The sequence below is a fragment of the Dama dama genome, chromosome 13 (genome assembly GCF_033118175.1).
Source record: "Dama dama isolate Ldn47 chromosome 13, ASM3311817v1, whole genome shotgun sequence".
In the NCBI taxonomy this organism is placed as follows: Eukaryota; Metazoa; Chordata; class Mammalia; order Artiodactyla; family Cervidae; genus Dama; species Dama dama.
This window is the reverse complement of record NC_083693.1, coordinates 75799657-75819184: the sequence shown is the minus strand read 5'-3', so window position 1 is coordinate 75819184 and position 19528 is coordinate 75799657. Positions and strand designations below refer to the sequence as shown.

Sequence of the window (19528 nt, the reverse complement as noted above, 5' to 3'; positions counted from 1 at the left end):
GCGGCCCAGCGAGGCGGGGCCAGTCGGTGTCCCCTGCTCCGTGTCTCCACCTGCCGACTGGGGACTCGCCTGCTGATGCCCTGTGGACCCAATGTGCTGGGGATCCCTCAACCCGCCAGGCTCCCCTGTGCCAGGCGCCTCTTACACCCATGCCCGTCTTGGTCGTCATGGCGACCAAGGAGGCCGCACCCCTGCCTTGATGGTAGGCACTGAGACCCCAGGAGGCCTCACTGGCAGGAAGGCCACTGCCCCGTGGTGCTCAGGCGGAGAAATGGTGTCTCCGGGGCTCCTTCACCTGGGCCCAGGGCGCTCCCCTGCCCAGCGGACAGGCTCAGATGGGGATAATAGCGTGGGCGGGGACAACTCCACACCCGGGGCATTTCCAGCCTGCCCACGGCACCAGGAATGTGGCCGGCTCCAGGGTCATGTCCAAGGCCCACTCAGTTCTAGGCAAGACCAGGGCCCTTCGGGGAGCGGCCCTGCCAGGCCCCAGCTCCTGTGGGCCTCACTTTGTCAGTCAGGGGGCAGGGCCCAGCGTCCCCCAGGCCCGGGGCTCTCGGACACTGACCCAGATTCAGCCACAGGAAGTCTGATTGCTGCCCAGAGAACATCCCCCAGAGGGTCGGGGGTGACCCAGGCCAGAACATTCCCAAAGGCTCCCTTCCAGAACAGAACAGTGGGACAGGCGGCAAGTCTCTCTGTGTCATCACTATAGCTGGTAGAGTCCCTCTCCTCGGGCCCGGGGCTGTGATGTGGGCCCCAACCCGAGCCCCGGGACTGGCCCAGAGGGTCAGAGGTGGCCCAGGCTCTTCTGTGACCATGTATGGTCTTGTATTTAGTGTGTGAGCAGGGCAGCGTGGAGCTGCTGGGCTGGAGGCCCAAGGGGCAGGGGACAGCGACACCACCGCACCTCATGCCAGGGGGCCTCACGCTGGCACTGCCCACCCTGACCCCTGACCTCCCACCACCCGGAGGAGGGCACGGTACGCCCCCCACTTCACAGGAGGGAAAGGGAGGCGGCACCCAGGGAAGCCGGGTCACGAACGTGCCCAGGGTCCCAGACATGGAAATGGCAGAGTGAGGCTGGATGCCAGAAGGTGGCCTGGGACCCTTGAGAGGCTGGGGCCCACTGTGGCATCACCCTAAGGGCTGCTGGTCCTGGCCAGTTACGGGGGAGACCCCAGGGACCAGCTGGGGTGATGCAGGAGACAGGCTGAGGGGGCCAACGGCCCAGGTGCCGATGCCCAGCGGGGCTCGGGGTCCCCAGCACTCGCTATTCACTCCTGGAGGACCCCCCCACCTGGGTGAGGGTCTTGGGTGTCCTCCCTTGTGAATTAGACAGACGAGCCCCTGGGCCAAGCAGCTGATGTTTGTCAAATGGGAGCAGAACTGAAATTTTGTCCTCAGTCTGACATGAACGATGCCTGTTTCCCTTCCTCCAGTGATATGGAGGGATGAACTAGCAGTGGGCAATCTGCGGCAGCAAAAATAGACATGAGGCTTTTCTTAAATAGAAATGAGACTTTCCTGATAAACAAGGAAAATAAGAAGACAATGAACAGGCTGGGGGGAAAAGCGTAAACAGGCCTAAAAGAGTTTAAAAATCTTAGTTATTCTTTAACTGTTGCTACTAACAAACACTCGTAGGTAGACTTGTCCTCAGCAGAGCTAATTACTCTGTGACTTCACGCGAATTGGACTCTGTATGTGGCATTATTCTCCCCCTACACTCTCTTGCTGTTGTTGCTTTAGTCGCTTAGTCATGTCTGACTCTTTGCAGTCCCATGGACTGTAGCCTGCCATGCTCCTCTCTCCATGGAATTCTCCAGGCAAGAAAACTGGAGTGGGTTGCAATTTCCTTCTCCAAGGGATGTTCCTGACCCAGGAATCGAACCCTGGTCTCCTGCCTTGGCAGGTGGATTCTTTATCACTGAGCCCCACACCCTCTTGTAGCATTCTACATTTCAAAAAGAAGATCTGGAGTCAATAACTTTAGGGACACCAGACTTGGTGATGTCAGCTGAGTTGCCTGATGTCAGCTGTGACCATTTTGAAACTTTGCAAAAGAAAGAAAGAAAAAAAAAAAAAAAAAAAGGCAAGAACTTCATGAGGTTACAAGACCTCGCCCTCTTCCCGAGAGAGCGGGGCAGTGTTTTTGAGGCAATAGCCTACTGTTTCCCTTTTGCCAGCAAATAGTAAAGCTGCCCTTTTCTCTTTCCACCAAACTCTGCCTCCATATTTCTGTTCGGCATCAGTGGACAGGGAGCCAAGATTTTGGCCACACCTGAGTTTCCGGAGTCTCCCCCACCCCCTAGGGGCCTCCTGGCATTTCAGCAGCCCCTCCTCTGTCTGCAGGGGGTCCCCCGTCCCTCATCCTCCCCCCTTCCCTGCAGGACCCCTGGGTCCTCCCAGGAGGCAGACTGGCTGGGGGCGGGGAGGGCGCTGACCACTGTGTCCAGCTCCAGCCCTCTCAGCCGACCCTGGCTGATCTGCTTGTTCTGGCTGAGCCTTGGGTCTGGCTGCTGCAGCAGCTGGGGGTTGGGGAGGATGCGGGGTGTCCTCCAGCCCTCCCCCAGGGGCCCCTGTGGCCTGGGGCCTGTACTGGACCTGGCCCGCCCCACGACTGCGAGGTTTAACCCACCCTCCAGGCCCCCAGGCACTCACCCAGACACGCAGGACCTTCCGGCTGCCTCTGCCCACCCAGGCTGGGGCCTGCCTCGGGCTGCCCCCTGCATTCCCCTGGCTTCTCATCGCTGCTGCCCACTGAAGGCCCCAGCTGCCCCTCCCAGGCAGCTTTGCGGTGTGGGGGCGGGGCACTCCCACCAGCACTGTGAAGAGCCAGGAGGACAGACAGACAGACCTCTGCACACACTGCCACCCGCCGTGGGTGCTGCTGCTTAAGGAGCACCCAGAGCTGACCCTCCCTTCCTGCCCCCGCCTCCCCTGGCCTGAGGCCCCGGCTGCCTGGCACAGGCTGGGCGGACACAGAGGAACTCTCCCAGGCCAGCACTCTGGCATCCAAGTGCGTCTCCAGCCAAGAGCCCCAGGGGTCCCCTGACGCGGAGAAACAAGCTCCCAGAGGCCACCCGGTCATCAGAGCTGCCCCTCCGGTGCTGCCCAGTTTTCCCCACATGCCCCTAATTCCCTGAGCCATGGGCTCACTGCCCCGAAAGACCCCCCAAAGGGGAGCCCCCGGGTCTGAGGGGAGGGGAAGCACAGCTGGTGACCATCCCAGTCTGCCCACCTGTCCGCCTGATCCTAGGCCCTGTGTCCTGCAGCTGAGCTGCCCTGGCTGTCTGCTCCCCACCCCCCCAGCACATGGAGGCACTGGGCGGGTCAGAGAGGGTGCACAGGGCTCCACTGGCCGCAGCCCACACGGCCCAGTGAGCACGGCGCATCTAGCTGGGACAGCAAGCTCAGCTAGGGACCCAGAGGCTCACGTGCGTGACTTTTCTCCCTCTGTGATGCCCACCAGGCTGCCAGCCTCATCCAGGGTCCACCTGGTCAGGCCCCAGGCCAACAACATCTTCCTAGAAACGTTCCAACCGCTTTTCAGGATAAAGAGTGAATATACAAATGGACCTCAGTCAGATCATATACGGAACTCCTACCCACAGCTGCAGCCAGCAGACCAGAACACCCGGCCGTCCCCACAGGAAGCAGCCCAGGACGCAGCGCACTCCCTGTGGGCCAGACCTGACAGATGTCAGACCTCTATCTCGAGCGACAGCCCCGGAAGCCCTACGACGGCCCTGGGACATCCCCCCACGGCCCAGGCTTCATCAGTAACCCACAGCTTCCTGAGCTTTGTCCTCGCTTCCCACTGAGGACCACAGAAAGCTGGACAGGACAGGACCTCGCCCAGCCATCGCGTGGGGGCCCAAGTCTCCTCAGCCGAGCAGCTCCCCCAGCCCTGCAGCCCCCATCAGCACCCGGGAAGCCCCATCCTGTAAAGAAGCTTTCGATACACAGAAAATAGTTTAACATAGTAATACGTGTTATATAGTCAAGTGTGTGTAGGTAGCGTTCTATGTATTTAGTAACCACACGGCAGTGATTTCCTGGCTGCCCCGATTCCAAATAAACAGCTTTGCCTGTTCCCTTCTGGGTGGTGACTGAGCATCTCTGCAGGGAACACTGGAGGGACTCAAGGAGGGAACCAACGTTTACCGCTCTCAGGAGCACAGGCTGTGGGCAACGGCCCTTGGGGATAACGCAGGGACCCTGCGTGGGAGGCAGCCAGCCGGAAGGCGGGCTGCAGCGGGTTTTCATACTGAAACTGGTCCTGGCGGGCACAGGGCGAGCGCGCAGGGTTCTCACGGCTATTGTCATTCAGTCCGTGGGATGCCCGGCTCTCAGCCCTGGCCCTGCTCAGCCCCGGCCTGCCCTGTCCACGGGCTGAGCGCCCACCCTGCAGCCAGGCCGGGCGCAGAGACCAGAGCTCCGACGGGCGGGGCCCCGGCTATGCTCGGGGCGGGGCCAAGGCCCAGAGGGGGCGGGGCCGCGGTTCAGTTCCGGGCGGGGCCGAGGGGCGGAGCTGAGGCTGAGTCTGGGCGGGCCCGAGGCCCCGGGGGCGGGGCCGCGGTTCTGTTCTGGGCGGGGCCCCACGGGGCGGGGCCCTAAGCTCAGGAATGTGTTCCCGGCGCTCAGGGCTCCCTCAGGCGAGGGGCGTGGCCAGCCCGCCAAGGGTAGGGCCTGCGCAGGAATTTGGAATCAGCACCGCAGACTGAAAAAGTCTGGGGTTCCCAGGGTCCAAGTTAAAGTGACTCAGGCCAGACCCTGTACCGTGGGCAACTGAAAGGTCGGGTGCTTCAGCACCTCTTCTGTCCTCCGAGCAGTCCGCCCCACCCCGCACGGAAAGTACAGCGGACAAAGGGAAGGGCCCTTTGCAGGGAAAGCCCCTGAGGCTCTGACATTACTGGGACGTTGCCCATAGGTCCTTAGCGTTCATCTTTTTTCTTCCGTTAACGTGGGGTGTCCTCTGGGAAGGGGTCATGCCTTCCCCTTCCGACTGGGGCTCTGGAAGATAGGGTCTCCCTCTGAGCTTTCCCAGGGTCCACTCACTGATCTGGGTGTCCTGCTCACCGGCATCACCCAGCCCACACAGATGCCACCTCCTCAGACACCCATCCAGCTCTCCTGCACATGGCCAGCCTGGCATGGTGATGCTGGCCCCTCCACCCAGGTGCCCTTGTACCTGGGCAGTGTGCTGACCGACAGGAAGCTGTTACCCCTGCCTACAATAATCAGTCAAACTGTGTGTGTGTGTGTGTGTGTGTGTGTGTGTAGCAGGGGGCAGGGTCAAACTTGGCCTCCCAGACCCCCAAGACCAGCCCCTGCAGATGGAGAAACCAACCCTGGCAGACACTGAGCTGTGTCCTGGACACACAGTGAGCTGCGGCTGGGAGGCCCTGGAGGGGTCCAGGGCCCACTGGGCTTCAAGCGGCCTGGTGGGTGGGCCGCCCAGCCGCGGGCCTGAGCCTCTCACCTTGTGGAGCTGGGTGAGGTTTTCTGTTCTGCAGTCCCTATTGGTGAGGGGGTGCAGGGTGGGGGGCTGGGGCTGGGGCGGGGACTAGGACTAAGGAAGGCACCTGTGATGGGGAACGGTTGCTCACGGCTGGGGAGACAGCTTGGGGCAGCCCTGCTGGCTGGCATCAGCACTGAGCTGGGGTGCTGCTGGGCCCAGAGCCAGCAAGGCTGGGGGCGGGGCGCACAGAGTGAGCTGTCTCCCCCCCGGGTGGGCGGTAAACTGTCAGGAGCAGGGTTCCGGAACTGGGAGGCAGGGGCTGCCACACAGTATTTTTAGCTTCTACAAAACCAAAATTTTTCCACTGCCTGGCAACTCTTGGATTACATTCCTGGCAGCTCCCTGGAGCCCAGGGGCAGCCCAGGCCCTGCCCGGTGGGAGGGGGAGCTGAGGCTGCCCTGCCATGACCCCCTGTCTCCCTCCTTTCCAGAATCTCGGCTTCACTGTGTCATCTTCACCAGGCCCCGCGCCCTCTGGGGATCTCGACTGACCTGTGTGGGTCACCTGCTTTGGGCTCGTCCCAGGCAGGGGATCCTGCAGACAGGGGGCCTCGGGGAAGTGACCGAGTGTCCGCCCACCGCCCACCCATGCCTGGGGGCAGTGCATAAGGCCTCGGGCACGCAGGGTCCTACGGCTCCCTGGCCCATCTCCTGTCCACACAGTCCTCCTGTCCACTGCCACCTGTGTCTCCAGGATGGGGTGAGAGGCTTCTGCCTCCCGAGCCTCACTGTGTGTGAGGAGGCCGGCCGGCCACCACAGCACCCAGCAGCAGGATAGAGGGGCAGGGGAGGCAGGTGGGCACCAAGACATCCAGGGCAGCGCCGAATGACGAAACAGAGACGACTGCCAGGAGGCCGGCTGCACTGTGTGGGATTCCAACCACCCGAAATGGGGTGTGTCACACAGGACACACGCCAGACACTAAGAGAGGCTGCATCCAGGGGGAATACGGTCATTTCACAATGAGAAAAGGAGCCTGCAAGCACAGGGACAGAAGGGGGCCAGCGGCATCTCACAGGGAGAACTGGGCTCTGAGCAGGTCTGTCCCAGCTCAGTCACCAGGGGTGAAAGGGCAGAGCCAGGAGCCGGGTCTCCTGTGCTGCGAGTGGAGAAGGATCGGGGCCAGGGCGGGCTGTGCCGAGAGCCGGGGGACACGAGCAGTCAGGGGAGCCAGGCCAGGGCTCGGTCCCTGGTGCCCCAGGATCTGGGTCAGGTTGGGGTGGTGACAGACACAGACCTCCACGAACCCCACCCTCCTCGTTAGGAGCAGGAGTCGGTGGGGGCCCCAGAGGGCGCCCCTGGTAGGGGCCTGACTCGACAGGAAACGCTCACCACTGGGGGCGGCGTGGTGCCGTCCCTGCGCTGGGCGCGCTGGGAGGAGGGTCCACCCTGCGCTGGGCGCTGCAGGGGTAGGGTTTTGGGGAACGGGCTTGAGGGGTCTGGGAGTACCCCGCCCCCAGGATGAGCCGGCTCGGGTTCAGGTGAAGGGGAGGACAGGAAGGGTGGAGGCAGCCACACCAGGAAGCCCAGCTTTCGCTTCCACCTGCCCCGCGGGCTCACGGCGACCGCGTCTGTCCTCGCCTTCCGCTGGCACCCGCTCTCTGGGCTCAGCGCTCCAGGTGCACAAGCTGGGCTAACGGGGAGCGCCCAGAGGCCTGGCCACCTCTGCCTGTCTCGGGTTCTGGTCGAGCTTCCGGGGGCCTGAGGCTGGAAGGGTGGGGAGCGGCTCAGGGGCCGATGGGGACAGTGGTCCCTACCGCCACCCCTTATCGCTGAGGCAGCTGCGGTGCTCGAGGGAAGTGATATGTGCAGGCCCGCGGTTAGAGGGTGAGAGGGTGAGGAACTCGGCGGTGCCCCGAGGGGCAAGGTGTCTGGCCACAGCATCCACCTGCAGGCTCTGCTGGGCCGCACGCAGACCCGAGGCTCATCGCCAGCATCCCCCCTGCCCGGGTTCCGGCCCTAAAGAGCAGACACAGCTCAGAGCAGGAAGCCTCGGGTCCCTCCCCTGACCCCTGCACCATGCAGGAAAGGCCACTCAGGGAGGATCCGCAGAGTTGGGTAAAGGAGGGGTCAGGCCAGCTTCGGTCACTGACCACCCTGTTCCTGTCTTGGAGTCTCGGGGTTGGATGTGAAGGCCACCCACTGCCCGCCCCAGGGGACCCCCCCACCCACAGCCCCGCCTCTCCTGTGTCCCTGGTCCAGGCTGCCTGCCCAGAGGAGGGAGAACAAAGCAGCAGACTTGGGTGGGGGGGTGGGGAGGGCCCAGCCTGCAGAGCCTGGCACCACCAGGAGCTGTGGCCAGGCCCCGGGGGCAGGGGACAGCACAGGTTCCAGCTGAGACCAGGCTCTGCTGCTTGACCAGCCATGTCCCTTGGGCACGGGCCTCAGGACCTCTGGGCCCTGACTCCCGTCTTCACCCAGGGATAAGCATGTTGATGCCACCCCTCCCCCAATCTGCCAACAGATCCACGGATGCCATCTGCAAAGCAGGCCCGCCACTGCCAGAAAGCGCTGGGCCCCACTGCCCGCCAGTCCACTGCACCAGACACCTCCTAGGCCGGGACACTGGGTGACACTGCGCTGGAGCGGTCACCACTTCCTCGGCCCCTACTCAGCGTTCCTGGGCCTCCCGAGCCACGCAGCTGGCGCCAGCAGCCCAACCGAACCAGGCAAGCAGGATCCTGAGTGTCGGGCATGAGACGCTGCGTGCTGTTCCTTGCCAGGCACCGAGGGCCAGGCCCATCCTGGGCTTGGTTTTCGCATCTGTAAAATGGCCAGGATGTTGTCCAGGGAGCTGGGTTGGCTGAGCCAAATCCGCCTGCACAGGGCTGGGCCTACCTGGCCAGCAAGGCCCCTTCTGGTCAGCTCCCCCCACTCCTCTCAGAGGTGACCGCCCAGGTTCTGGCCATCCGTCCATCACTGCTGCCTCCATCTGGACGGCCTGGTCCTGCCCCTGGGGGATAGCCCGGAAGCATGGGGGTGGGGTGGGGGGCATGGGTGTCCCCAAAATGGGCAACAGCTGATCTGGGCACCCCAGGCTGGTGTTCTCAGGCCATTCACGCTCGTGCACATGGGGCGGCAGAGCCAGGCAGGAAAGGGGGACGGCCAGCGCCCCCTCCCACCCCGGGGCCCGGTAAAGAGGAGATGTCTGCTTCCTGGCTGCAGTGCGCGGGCGGCCGTGCAGAGCTGTGCGTGAGCAGAAACGGGGACGCTGGCACAGGCGCACGGGTGAAGGGAGGCAGGCTGCACACCGAGGCCGCATCCCAGGGCCCCAGAGGACCCGGCGCCAGGCCAGGCGGGGAGACCGAGACCTCCTCACCCAGCTGGGCAGGGCCCACGCTGGTGTCCACGCCCAGACCCACTGGCATTGGCAAGGATCAAGGCCAAGCTCAGGGACGGAGCAGTGCCTGCCCCAGCCGCGGGGTCTGCTGGGACAGCGTGTGTACGCAGGTGTGGTGGGGGGACCAGCACTGCCTGGGGGCGCCAGGGGCTGGGCTGGCCTCTGCCCACAGCAGCCCAGTGCGAACTCCGAGGAGCCCCAGGAAGGCAACACACAGGACGGTTGACACGGGCACAGCGGAACGGCCCTCTCTGCCTCCCCGACCCACAGACAGCGCACACCTTTGATGCTAGGTCTCAGTGGCACCATCTGCAGAATGGGTGCAAAACACGCTCTCCTGCACCTCTCCAAGCGTGTTTTCAGGCTGGCCTCCCATCTAAGGAGGGCTCTGCTTGATGGCCCTGGTTGAGCGGGCCTCCCAGTAGCGCAGTCCGCAAAGCCCCTGCCGGGGGTCTGCCTTTCCTGTTGGGTGGGCCCAGGCACAGCGTCGTGGGAGCAGGTGGTCCCCTGGTCCACCCTCCTTCCCCGTCAGGCCCCAGGGTGCTCTGATGGGGACTCAGCTCACCAAGTGGGGGGCTGGAGGGTGCAGGGTTAGCCCATGAGCTGGGGGATGACTGGCGGGGCCTTCAGGAGCTGCAGCTGGAAAAAGCAGAGGCAAGGGAGGGCCGGGGAGGATGGGGGCTGCAGGAAAGGGGTCTCGCCCTCGCCCTTGGCCCCTTGGTCCTCAGACAGCTCAGGGGGGACCCTCCATCCGTGCCTGCCCCTACCCCACTCCTAAGAGGGTCCGCTGCTTCGAAGAACCTGTGGCCCCTGGCGTCCAGTGCCGCCATCTGTCTGCAAGGACTGCTGGGCTCTGGAGTCACACAGTGGGGAGGGGTGCCCTGAGGGTGGGCCAGCACCTGCCCCCACTGCAGGCCCAGGGGCAGGGGTGCTGCTCGGCCAGGACAAAGCTCCCCCAGCTCCCAGAGAGTCGGTGCTGGGACCCTGAGGCGGCTGCACCCACGTGCCTGCTGTTCCCATGGGGACTGCAGGAGTGACGAGGGGCAGGGGGGCAGCCCCGGCCTCCAGGTGCTGGCTCCCCGGGGCTGGCCACTTCTCTCCCGCTTGGGGCAGTGCCTTCCCCACGCCCAGCGTGGTGAACACAGCGCTCCAGCCCCTGCAGAGGCTGGTGCACACAGTAGGGGCTTTATAGGCACCTCTTTCCAGGACAGCGTGCCCTGATCCTGTCAACCAACCACCCCATCTCGGTCTCCTCTTCCGTGAAACAGGACCAACCCTCACCCGGGGGTGTGACAGAGAGCGGATGGGGACATTCAGACCAGTTCACCAACTCCTCTCCTCCGTTCATTCGGCCCTTGGGCTGCAGTGGGAACTTCACCTCTGGGTTCCTCCACTCACCGCCTTCACAGGCCAGGGGCTCGAGTCCACCTCTGGGCACACCACTGCCCGGGTCCAGGCCAGGCCAGCTAGTCATGCCTGCACGCAGGGCCATGCCCCTCTCACCGCCCAGTCTCCATCCCTCCCTCCCACCACCTTCACGAACCAGATCACTTCCCCAAACCGGGAAACAACTGCACTTTGACGAAAGGCAAACAGAATCTATTCAGGGCACAGCTTCCCGGCCCGGATTAAGGGGGAGGTATGTGCAATTAGCTCCGACAGCCCGTCAGCACCTCCACGCAGCGGGGGCCTCACCTGGCGGTTAACTCTCTGCCACCAAAGAGCAGAGCCTTCGGGGGACCAGCCACCTGCGTGGGTCACAGGAGGGCAGCCCCACCGGTCACCTGGGTTCATGCCAGCACCCCTCCACCCGCACCTGCCCCAATGATCTGTCAGCTCTGAGCTGGGTGCCGGCAGCTCCTAGGAGGGTGGCAGTGGCCGGGAGGGGCTGACGGTACCAACCGGGCTTTCAGCAAAAAGTTGGTGCTGGGCTGGAGAGCAGTGGGAACAGTGTGAGGTCTCAGACTCCAGACTGGGACCTAAGGCCCTCGCAGTGGGTGCAGGAGGGCAGCAGCACGCACGCTAACCAACCCCCCCCCCCCCCCCCGCCCCTGCCCTAGGCAGCAATGCCAGGGAATCTAGGGTTTTGCTTCAGGTCCCTGACTCCTCCACTGCTGGGCGATGGAGGAGGTCCAGGCCTGAGCCACCGTCCCCACCCTGCGGGTGAAGATAGGGAAACTGAGGCCTGTGAAGGCCAGAGTCCTGGCCAGTTCCCACTGCCAGAGGGAGAAAGGGGAAGGGCTGGTGGGGAGGGGACTTCCCAACCCAGGATCCTGCATGGGTGTGCCGACCTCTGGCCTTGTTCCTGATTCCTGGCTGGGGCAAGGGTTTGGCCATCACAGGGCCTCTGACTCCTCGTGTGTCCGAGTGGGAGGGGCAGCCTGGGGCCCTGGGTCACAGAGCCTCAGGGGTCAGGCGGGCACAGCCAGGGGTGGGGGGCAGCACAGATTCCCTCCTGAGGTTGTGGTCACTCCCCAGGTTCTTCCCCAGGAAAGTAGTCCCGGGGTGGGACTGGAGGAGCAGGGGCCAGACTGCCAGCCCCACTCCGGAGGACAGAGGGCAGGGACGGGGGCTCACTCCCGCAAGGCCTTCCTGAGGGGTGCCCAGGCCCCCTGTGCCCACCTGCTCCCGGGCAGCTACAGACCCAGCAGCTCAGACGGGGCCGCAGGCCACCGCGTGCCTTGTGTCACCAGGGCGGCGGACGCGAAAATGAAGTTTATTTTCCCAACTGTGGCTGATTCATGGTCAGGATGTGGCAGCCGCAAGGCGGGTAAAACCTGCCGGCACTGGGAAGGGCGGCGGCCCTACCGGCCCTCGGCCCACCACTCGCGGGCAGCGCGCGCTCGGGCGGCGTCTCCGCGCCGGGGCCGGCAGTCTGGGGCGGGGCGCGAGCCGACGGGGCCGGGGCGCCGCGGGATCCCCGCCCGGGAGCGGGGACCCAGCCGCCCTGCGCCGCGGGGCTGCGGGTCGCCACCCCGGGTGCACACGCCGCTACCCCAACTCCGCTCCCCAGCCGCCAGCACCCCACGGCCCCGACTCAGTTTCCCCGCGGCTCCCGGCCGGCCCAGAGCGCGCGGACTTACCGAACAGGGACGGCGGCCGAGGGAGGGGATGGGGCCGGCCTTCGGTCGGGGTCGGATGATGGGGCCGCGGGCTGCCGGCCCACCTTGCGGCTCCGCACGGCTCGGGTTCGGGCTGGGGCTCAGGCTCGGAGGGGCGCGCGAGAGGAAGAGGAGGCCCGGCCCAGCCCCGCCCAGCCCCGCCCGCTGGCGGCCACGTGGGGAGCGGGCGCGGGCCCAGGGCGGAGTCTACTGGGGGAGAGGGGGGGTCCCTGGAGAGGCCCCGCCCACCGCTGCCCCCCCCCCGCCCGGGCGGGGCCGCCCAGGGACTCTCCCCAAGCCCGAAAATACCCGCGGCACCTCCGCCAGGGCTCGGTCTGTTCCCAGCCCTCCCACTTTCGCTCCTGCCGGGCGGGGGTGGCGCTGGGGGGTGGGATACATGGAGCGGGGAGTGGGGGTCCCGGGAAAGCTCTGGAAGTGGCCCTCCCGCCTCAGCTCTCTCTGTCCGCCCCCCTCCCTGGGCTCCGCTGCTCCGCCCCCTTCCACAAACCTCCCGTAGGCCCACCTCGCCCTGGCAGCGCGCCAGGTAAGCGGCTCACCCACTGAGGCTTCCTGTCAAAGCCTGGCGGCAGGTGGACCAGCCTCCCAGGCCGTGCTCGCTACACCCCGCGTGGGAGACACCTCGGGCCAGTTGATCCCGCGAACTGACGCCTGGGGTCCCCTCATGGCAGCTGGGTCTCCCTGGTCTTCTGGAATCCAGAGCGTCCCCATCGGGGGGCCAGCCCCCGGCCCTCCTCCTGGTCCCCAGCAGAGATGCAGTCAGAGTGGTCTCTGGGCCTGGACACTGCTGGCTGCAGGCTGCAAGCCGGAGTGCCGCCCCCTCTTTCTGTCCTGCCTTATCACTCCTACGGACTGGGGGGGTGCCCACTTCATCAAGAGGCCCCCCCCACCCCTGCATGGCCCAGCAGGAGGCCAGTCACTGGGGGAAGGGCAGGCGTGGGTTAAGGAGGGGCAGGCGTGCCTTCAGCCCCAGGCCTGCTGGGGGAGATACCACCCTGTCCAGAGGGTTCTGCACTGGTGGTGCCTGACCTCAGGGTCAGGCAGGACCTGACCTGAACCGCTGAGCTGTAATTTCCCCGTCTGTTAAAGAGATGGACAATTCGGCCTAAAGGTTACTGGGCAAGATGAGCACAGTGGGTGAAACGTCTCCACTGACGGCTTTGGCTTACCAAATCTACCCAGAGACCTGCCGCCTTTGGACCATGGGGGCATGAGGCTGGGGGCTGAGGGCTTACAGCGGGTGAGCAGCTGGGAGCAGACCCTTCAGAACGGGGTCCAGGTGGCTTCACAGCCTTGCTCAGTCTTCTCCCTGGGGCCAAGCACGCACCCCTTGGTGTCCAGCGTGCCCCTGCGGGACCGGGGCTGAGACGCAGGTGCCGCCCCTGCTGGTCCAGCGGCCTCAGCCCCTGAAGTCTCCTTGGCTCAGCCCCGGTGTGGGAGCAGCTCCTGGCAACAGGCCAGTGTGGAATGAGTGCTAGGCGTGCCAGGTGAGCCACCAAGCAGGGTGCATTGGCTCCTGGACACCGTCCAGCCAGGGACCTGTGCGCCTGGTGGCCGCCTGCGCCGGGACTGCCGTTCTTAGAATGCGCGAGTCCCAGCTCTGTCGACGTGCCGCTGCCTGGAAGGCTGGCCGGCACCCCAGCCCGGCGCCTTGGCCCTCTCCTCGACCTCCGCGCGCTTTCCTACCTCCCTTGAGCTGGGTTTCAGGCCTCTGCATGCTCCCTGGGATCCAGCAGTTGGCCCCTCCTGGGGGAGAGGGTGTGGGGGGGTGGCACCAGTCGCTGACTCATCGGTCTCCCAGCCTGGCGCCTGGCTGCAGCCGGTTGTGGTCAGTGGGTGTGTTTGTGGATCCAGTGGACGGAAGAGGGCAGGGGAGGACAGTGGGGAGTGACCTTCCAGCCTTTAGGCTGGACTGGGGAGAGTGACCCATCTGCGAAAGCAGCACTGAGAGGGGTGTCCTGTGCCCCAGATCCCCACCTCTTCCCCACCTGGGGTGGGGAGCAGGCAGAGTCCTGAACCTCCCTCTCAGAGGCAGAAGAGGGAAGCCCGGCATTGGCTGGGAATCTGAGGTTCGGCCCCCAAGTCATCCACTTATTACGCCCATCCACGTATCCATCCTTGCATCCATCCATCCGGGCACTCATCCACCCAGGACTAGGTCTTGCTGGTGAGCAAGAACGATGGGACCCAGCTCTGCTACAGAGCGGCTGTGGCACCCCGGGCAGCCGTTCTGCGTCTGGTCCTGCTGATCAGGGCCTGACCTCTCTGCTCACCTCCAGAAAGGTCAGCTCTGGTGGGGCAGCGACTGGCGCTCTGGCCCTGGGTCCGCTCCTGCCCCTACCTCTGCCTCAGCCCCTTTCCTCTGTGGCCTGGCAGCTCCGGCTGCTGTAACCTCAACACTCTCTCACGCAGGAGGATGGACCAGGGCCCATCCCTGGTCTGGGGAGGGGTGGGGGGACCCCGGTGGGATGGTGGGCTGGGAGGTCATTCAGAGGCTCTGGTAGGTCATTCAGTGATGTCTAGCCTCTTCCTTTGAGGGTCGCTCACACACTCAGGAGATTTTCATCACTTGCTAATTCTGCATTTGGGAACTTGCCTACTCACTGAAACCTATTTGTAACCCTAAAATCAGTACTTGTCTGGCAATCATTTGCTGATATGTGTAGACCAGCAGAAGTTCTGAGTCCCCAGCTGAAGTCAGAAGGAGCCACTCTGGGCTTTCTTGTTCGATCTCACGCTGCAAACACAGCCAGTTTAGCACTCAGTCTTCCACGTTTTTGTGCTTTTGGGGGGAGATAGTCCTGTTTCAAGTGGCCCTAGCCCAACCCTAAATTCGTCCAGTGTCCCTAAGTGCATCCTGTGTCTCTAAGTGCAGGAAGGCTGGGTGTGCTTCACAGAGAAAACATGTGTGTTTGAGGAGTTTCCTGTCCATGTGAGTTTCCGCGCAGCTGCCTCGCGTTCAGTGCTCCTGAATCAGCAATACAATATGTCCCAAATGCAGTGTCTTTAACAGTAAGGAACACAGAACAAGGTTATGTATTGACTGGCTGTTATTTCAGCCACGTGGTCTGAGGACCCTGACTCTGGGCTCCCCCAGGGCGATGGCTCAGTTCCCCCCTAGTTCAGTGTTTGTGGTTTCTCTACAGACCAGATGGAAATGGCAACCCACTCCAGTATCCTTGCCTGGACAATCCCATGGACGGAGGAGCCTGGTGGGCTGCAGTCCATGGGGTCGCCAAGGGTCGGGCACGACTGAGCAACTAACACTCAGACCAGACCCGCAATCCTTGCCGCTGGCTTTGGCCACTGGGCTGCATTTTTCAGAGACGCAGAGCCAAGCCCGGGCCTCAAGGGTCTCTTACCCCGGCCCGCCTGCCTCACTGCAGACACCGCTCGCGCCTCCAGCCTCCAGCCTCCAGGCCCCGCCCCGCCGCAGCCCCCTGCTCGGCCCAGAATAGCTGGCTCCATTTGGCTCCCAGCCATCCTTGAATTAGGCTCTGAGCCTCTCCTCCGGTGGAAAAGAATCCGCTGGCATCTGAGCTTTCCCGTGCAGGAAGAGTTTATAGACCTCATGCGGGGGGTGGGGGGTGAGTGAGCGGAGGAAGGGGCTCCTGTGGCCCCTCTGCCCCCCAGAGGTGCTCTGCTCCCCAAGGCCCCGTACGAGGCTCTGCCCCCGCCCCTCCGGGCCCACCCCCTTGGGGGTCTCCGCCCCTCCTGGCACACCCCGTTGGGAGTCTCCGCCCCTCCTGGCCTACCCGCTTGCTCAGCCTCTTCCCGACCCCACCAGAACTCTCCTTTTTTTCCTCCCGAGCAGTGGGAAGGTTTAAGGGTTGAAAATAACCAAGTATGATCCTCTGCACCCACCTCTCCTGGCTGCTCAGTGCCTGGTCTAGGACTCTGCGGTCTGTCCCACTCCTGCTTACTGCCCTCCCCCGCCTCCCAGAGAAGTCCCCTGCAAGGACCTCTCTGCGGGGATTCTCCGACTCCAGTCCTCCCCACCCTGGAAGGATCACCGTGCTCCCCTCTCCCAGGAACCGCGGACCTCAGCCCTGCGAGCCCAGTGCTATGGGGCAGCCATCGGGCTCCCTGGCTGGACTGTGAGCTCCAGTCGGGGAGTGGCCGCGGCTCAGGGTGCCGGCAGCCTCGGAGTGTCCAGGATTGGGGATGGGAGGCAGGCGTGAGCTCCAGCCGCCTCCCCACCCGCACCTCTGCGCGCTCCGCCTCTCTGGGGCTCTGAACCTGCCAGGCTCTCTGTGCCAGCGCGCCCTCCGCCCCCTTGAGCTCTGCACCCGCCCTCCTCTCTGTGCCGCCCGCGTGGCACGCCGTTTCCTTTCACCCGTCAGCTCCTGATTACCTTGGCCGTATTTTTGAGGTTAACTAGAAATCAAGCTCTAACTTGATGAGCGGCGCGGGCCGCGGCTAGCAGTGCCCAGGGACAGCCGATTGTTGCTTGAGCGCCCTGGGGTGGGAGGATCCGTGGGCGTGCACGTGGGGGGCGGGAAGCTCAGGAGCCAGGGTGCTGGGTGCTAAGCCAGGCCCTAAGCCCGGCACTCTTACAGTGTCCTACCCCAGGTCTCACCCCAGTTCTCTCGAGACCACACTGGGGGAGGCAGCCAGAACCACATCTGGTACTGCAGAGGTGAGGGACAGCCACGAACCACGCTTTGGATCAATTTATTTATTGAACACTGAATGCATTACTTAAGATCCGGATTCACCAGGCTATATGGGGGGAGGGCAGCAGCGAGACGCCCGCCCCTCCCTACTTTAGCTTCTGGGGAGCTCTGACCCCCGTGCTATTTCTTCCCTTCTGTGGGTCCCCCACCACTCGGTCCCCTCCCCAGGCTTGCCCCTCAAGGCACAGCTGTTTGCTCATTTGCTCCTGGGCCCGGCACAAGGCACTGGGTGTGGGCTGGCAGGTAGCTGGGTGTGGGCTGGCGGGCACGTGGGTGGTGAGCCCAGAAAGACCCCACCTCACTGCCTCTGGTTCCTCCTCCACGGCTGGGCTGTGGTTCCTCCAACCGCAGCTCGCCTCAAGGTGGGCTGTGTGTGTGTGTGTGTGTGTGTGTGTGTAAGCTTTCCCCAGAAGAGGGACGCAGAGCTCTGGGAACCGGCAGCGGTGCGGTTACTTCAGCCCTGGCCAGGGTCCCTGCTGACCCCAGCTAACAGAGCCTGGGCCTTTCTGGTTCCCCCCACCTCGTGTTGGCAGCGAAGTGGCCACGTTCTCCTGCAGTTGCTGACTCAGGTCCACGTCATCTGGAAGAGCAGCTGAGGGGGGAGGGGAGTGGCGGATGGGCAGACTCGGTGTGGGCTGGGGGCCTGCAGGGCCTGCAGGCTGGGCCCGCAGTCAGGGTGTGCCGAATTCCATGGGCCGAATTCCAGAGCTCCGGGCCTGTCCTGGCCTGCTGGAAGCCAGGCACACTGCTGCAGACAGTGGGCGGTGTGGCCCATCCAGGGTCCATCCAGGAGCCGTGTAGCCGGATGGCCCAGGCCCAGATCCGGTTTCTGCTGCTGATAAGCTGCCTCACTTGGCTGCTTGGAGCTGGGCCCCTGCCCTAGTCGAAGGGGAAAGCAGTGACACTCCCGGCGTGGGGTGGGATCCTCTGAGCGGTCCCCTTCCCATCTGTGCCTCTAGCAGTGTCATGAGGCATGAGTGGGCGCCCTGGCTCAAATCCAGGGGAGGTGGTTAGGCAGCTTCACTGGGGCAGGGACAGTTCCTTTAGACATGCCAAGGGGGCAAGAGGGAGACTCGAGGCAGGGGTAGATGGACTGCAGGCTAGACGTTTACAACTGGCTCCTGTTTGCATTTCATGGGCACAAAGAAGTGGGCTTCATGCTGGATACTTACAGCTGCAAGCATTTCCTGAGACAAGAGATAGGTGGGCTCCAGTTGAGGAATTTACAATCAACCTCTTGTTTGCCCTCCAAAATAGAAGTAACAGTAGAATCAGGGTCAATAGGTAGTCTTTGTCTCTTGTAAACACCTTAAGGTAATAGTCACAGGAATAGTCAAGGTAATAGTCAAGTCAGGGACAAAGAGGGGCAAGACCGTGTTTGAGTGAAGAATTAAGGGATCTCCGCTCCCCCCTTTTTGAGGCAAGGGAAACACCACACATGTGCAGAAAGTTTCCCTGTGGGTCAAAAGTCAAGGAATGACGCCAGGCCGTAATGAGTCTTGCTCTTCCCAGAAGCCTTCACTTCAAGACTTCGAGATCCATCTTGGTTGAGAGGTGTGTGTCCACCCAGGGGAGGGTCCCAGGGTAGGTCAGGTGTGGAAAAAGAAACCAGATAGTTTGCTCAGGGTAAGCAAAGACCCAGAAGAACTGACCTAAATAAATGACCTAACCGCCTCCTCACGGCGCTCCTCCTCGAGGCGGGGACGCCCACACCCTCTCTCTCTGGGTGTGCATCTCTGCCTTGCTTCCAGCTCATTTAGATGGTTTCCTCTGTGTGTTCTTCCATGAATTGTGCTTTGTCTCTACTAATAAACTTTCTGCCTGCATTTACAGTTTCTGCCTCTGTGATAAATGCATTTTTTTTTTTTTTAACTGGGAACAAAGATCCAGGGAAAAATAGCTTCTAGCCTCTAGCCCTTGCTGGTCTGGTGGCTGCGATTCCTGGTGTTCATCCAGGATTCCCAGGTTCAATTCCTGGGCAGGGAATTAAGATCTTGCTTCACACCACCGCCCACAGCTGCCTGGTGGAGATCAGAGTCAGGGTGGAGATCGTGCAGGGTGAGAAGACGTGGGAGCAGGAAGGATTCGAAGGGGCTGTTGACTGGAAAATTATTCACAGCCTGAGAGTCGAGAGTTATGTCTTATCTGGTGGGAATCTTTAGGACTTCATGCCTGAGAGGCAACATCTCATGTGACCCTGAGTGAACTGCTCTGAGGGGGTGAGGGGAGGAGCCAGGTTACCTAGAAGATTTGCAACAGAGGGTAGATAGTCTGAATGTCAAAAGATGATTGTTAATTAAAGAAACCCATATAATCCAAGTTAAAGAATTCAGTGCTTTTCTGTGTATGGGAACATGCAAGAGTCTGGGCTCACTGCAGTCATTCCTTTGATCTGCACCCATTCCTTTGATCTGCACCTCAGAGGTCTGGGGCCAGGTTCCCGGGTTTTCTTTTCCGGAGTTTCCCCAGAGCTCACAAGCTCACAGTGGGGGGCTGCAGACCTTGGTGACTGTGTTGCCCTTTGTTTACAGATATGGCAGGAAATATTCCACTTCTCAAGGTTTGAGCAGGGATGGGGAGGGGGACCCTGACTTCTGGCATGAAAGATCCAGGTGGGGCAGGGCCAGGCGAGGCTGTAATGGGGGGCCACGCAGGCAGATCTGGTGGGGGTTAGACAGGCGTGCACGTGTGGGAGAGTGTGGGGAGGTCAGCTTTCACTCTATGGGGGGAGAAGGTGCACCGCCTGGTGTTGGGAAGACTGGGATGGGGGTGAGGGGGGCAAACTCAAGTGTCCAGCCGTGAAGGCGGCCAGGCCCCCTGGTTTTTGCTGGTGATGACGTCAGCTGGCCTGTGGGAACAGCTGGCA

The 19528-nt window shown here is 63.0% G+C and overlaps 1 protein-coding gene across 4 annotated transcripts in view; it reads right to left on the bottom strand.

The window, feature by feature from the left end:
• INF2 (inverted formin 2) overlaps positions 1 to 12082 on the bottom strand; it is a 28440-nt gene extending 16358 nt beyond the window's left edge. For 2 of the 4 annotated variants that reach the window (XM_061159537.1, XM_061159539.1), the window contains exon 1: positions 2665 to 2806. In XM_061159537.1, coding sequence (XP_061015520.1) covers positions 2665 to 2751 — 87 coding nt within the window. In that variant the 5' untranslated portion in view covers positions 2752 to 2806. Of the gene's footprint in view, positions 1 to 2664; positions 2808 to 11950 lie in introns of those variants that run through there. The other 2 variants (XM_061159540.1, XM_061159538.1) reach the window with 2 other exon arrangements.
• Positions 12083 to 19528: the final 7446 nt, after the last annotated feature.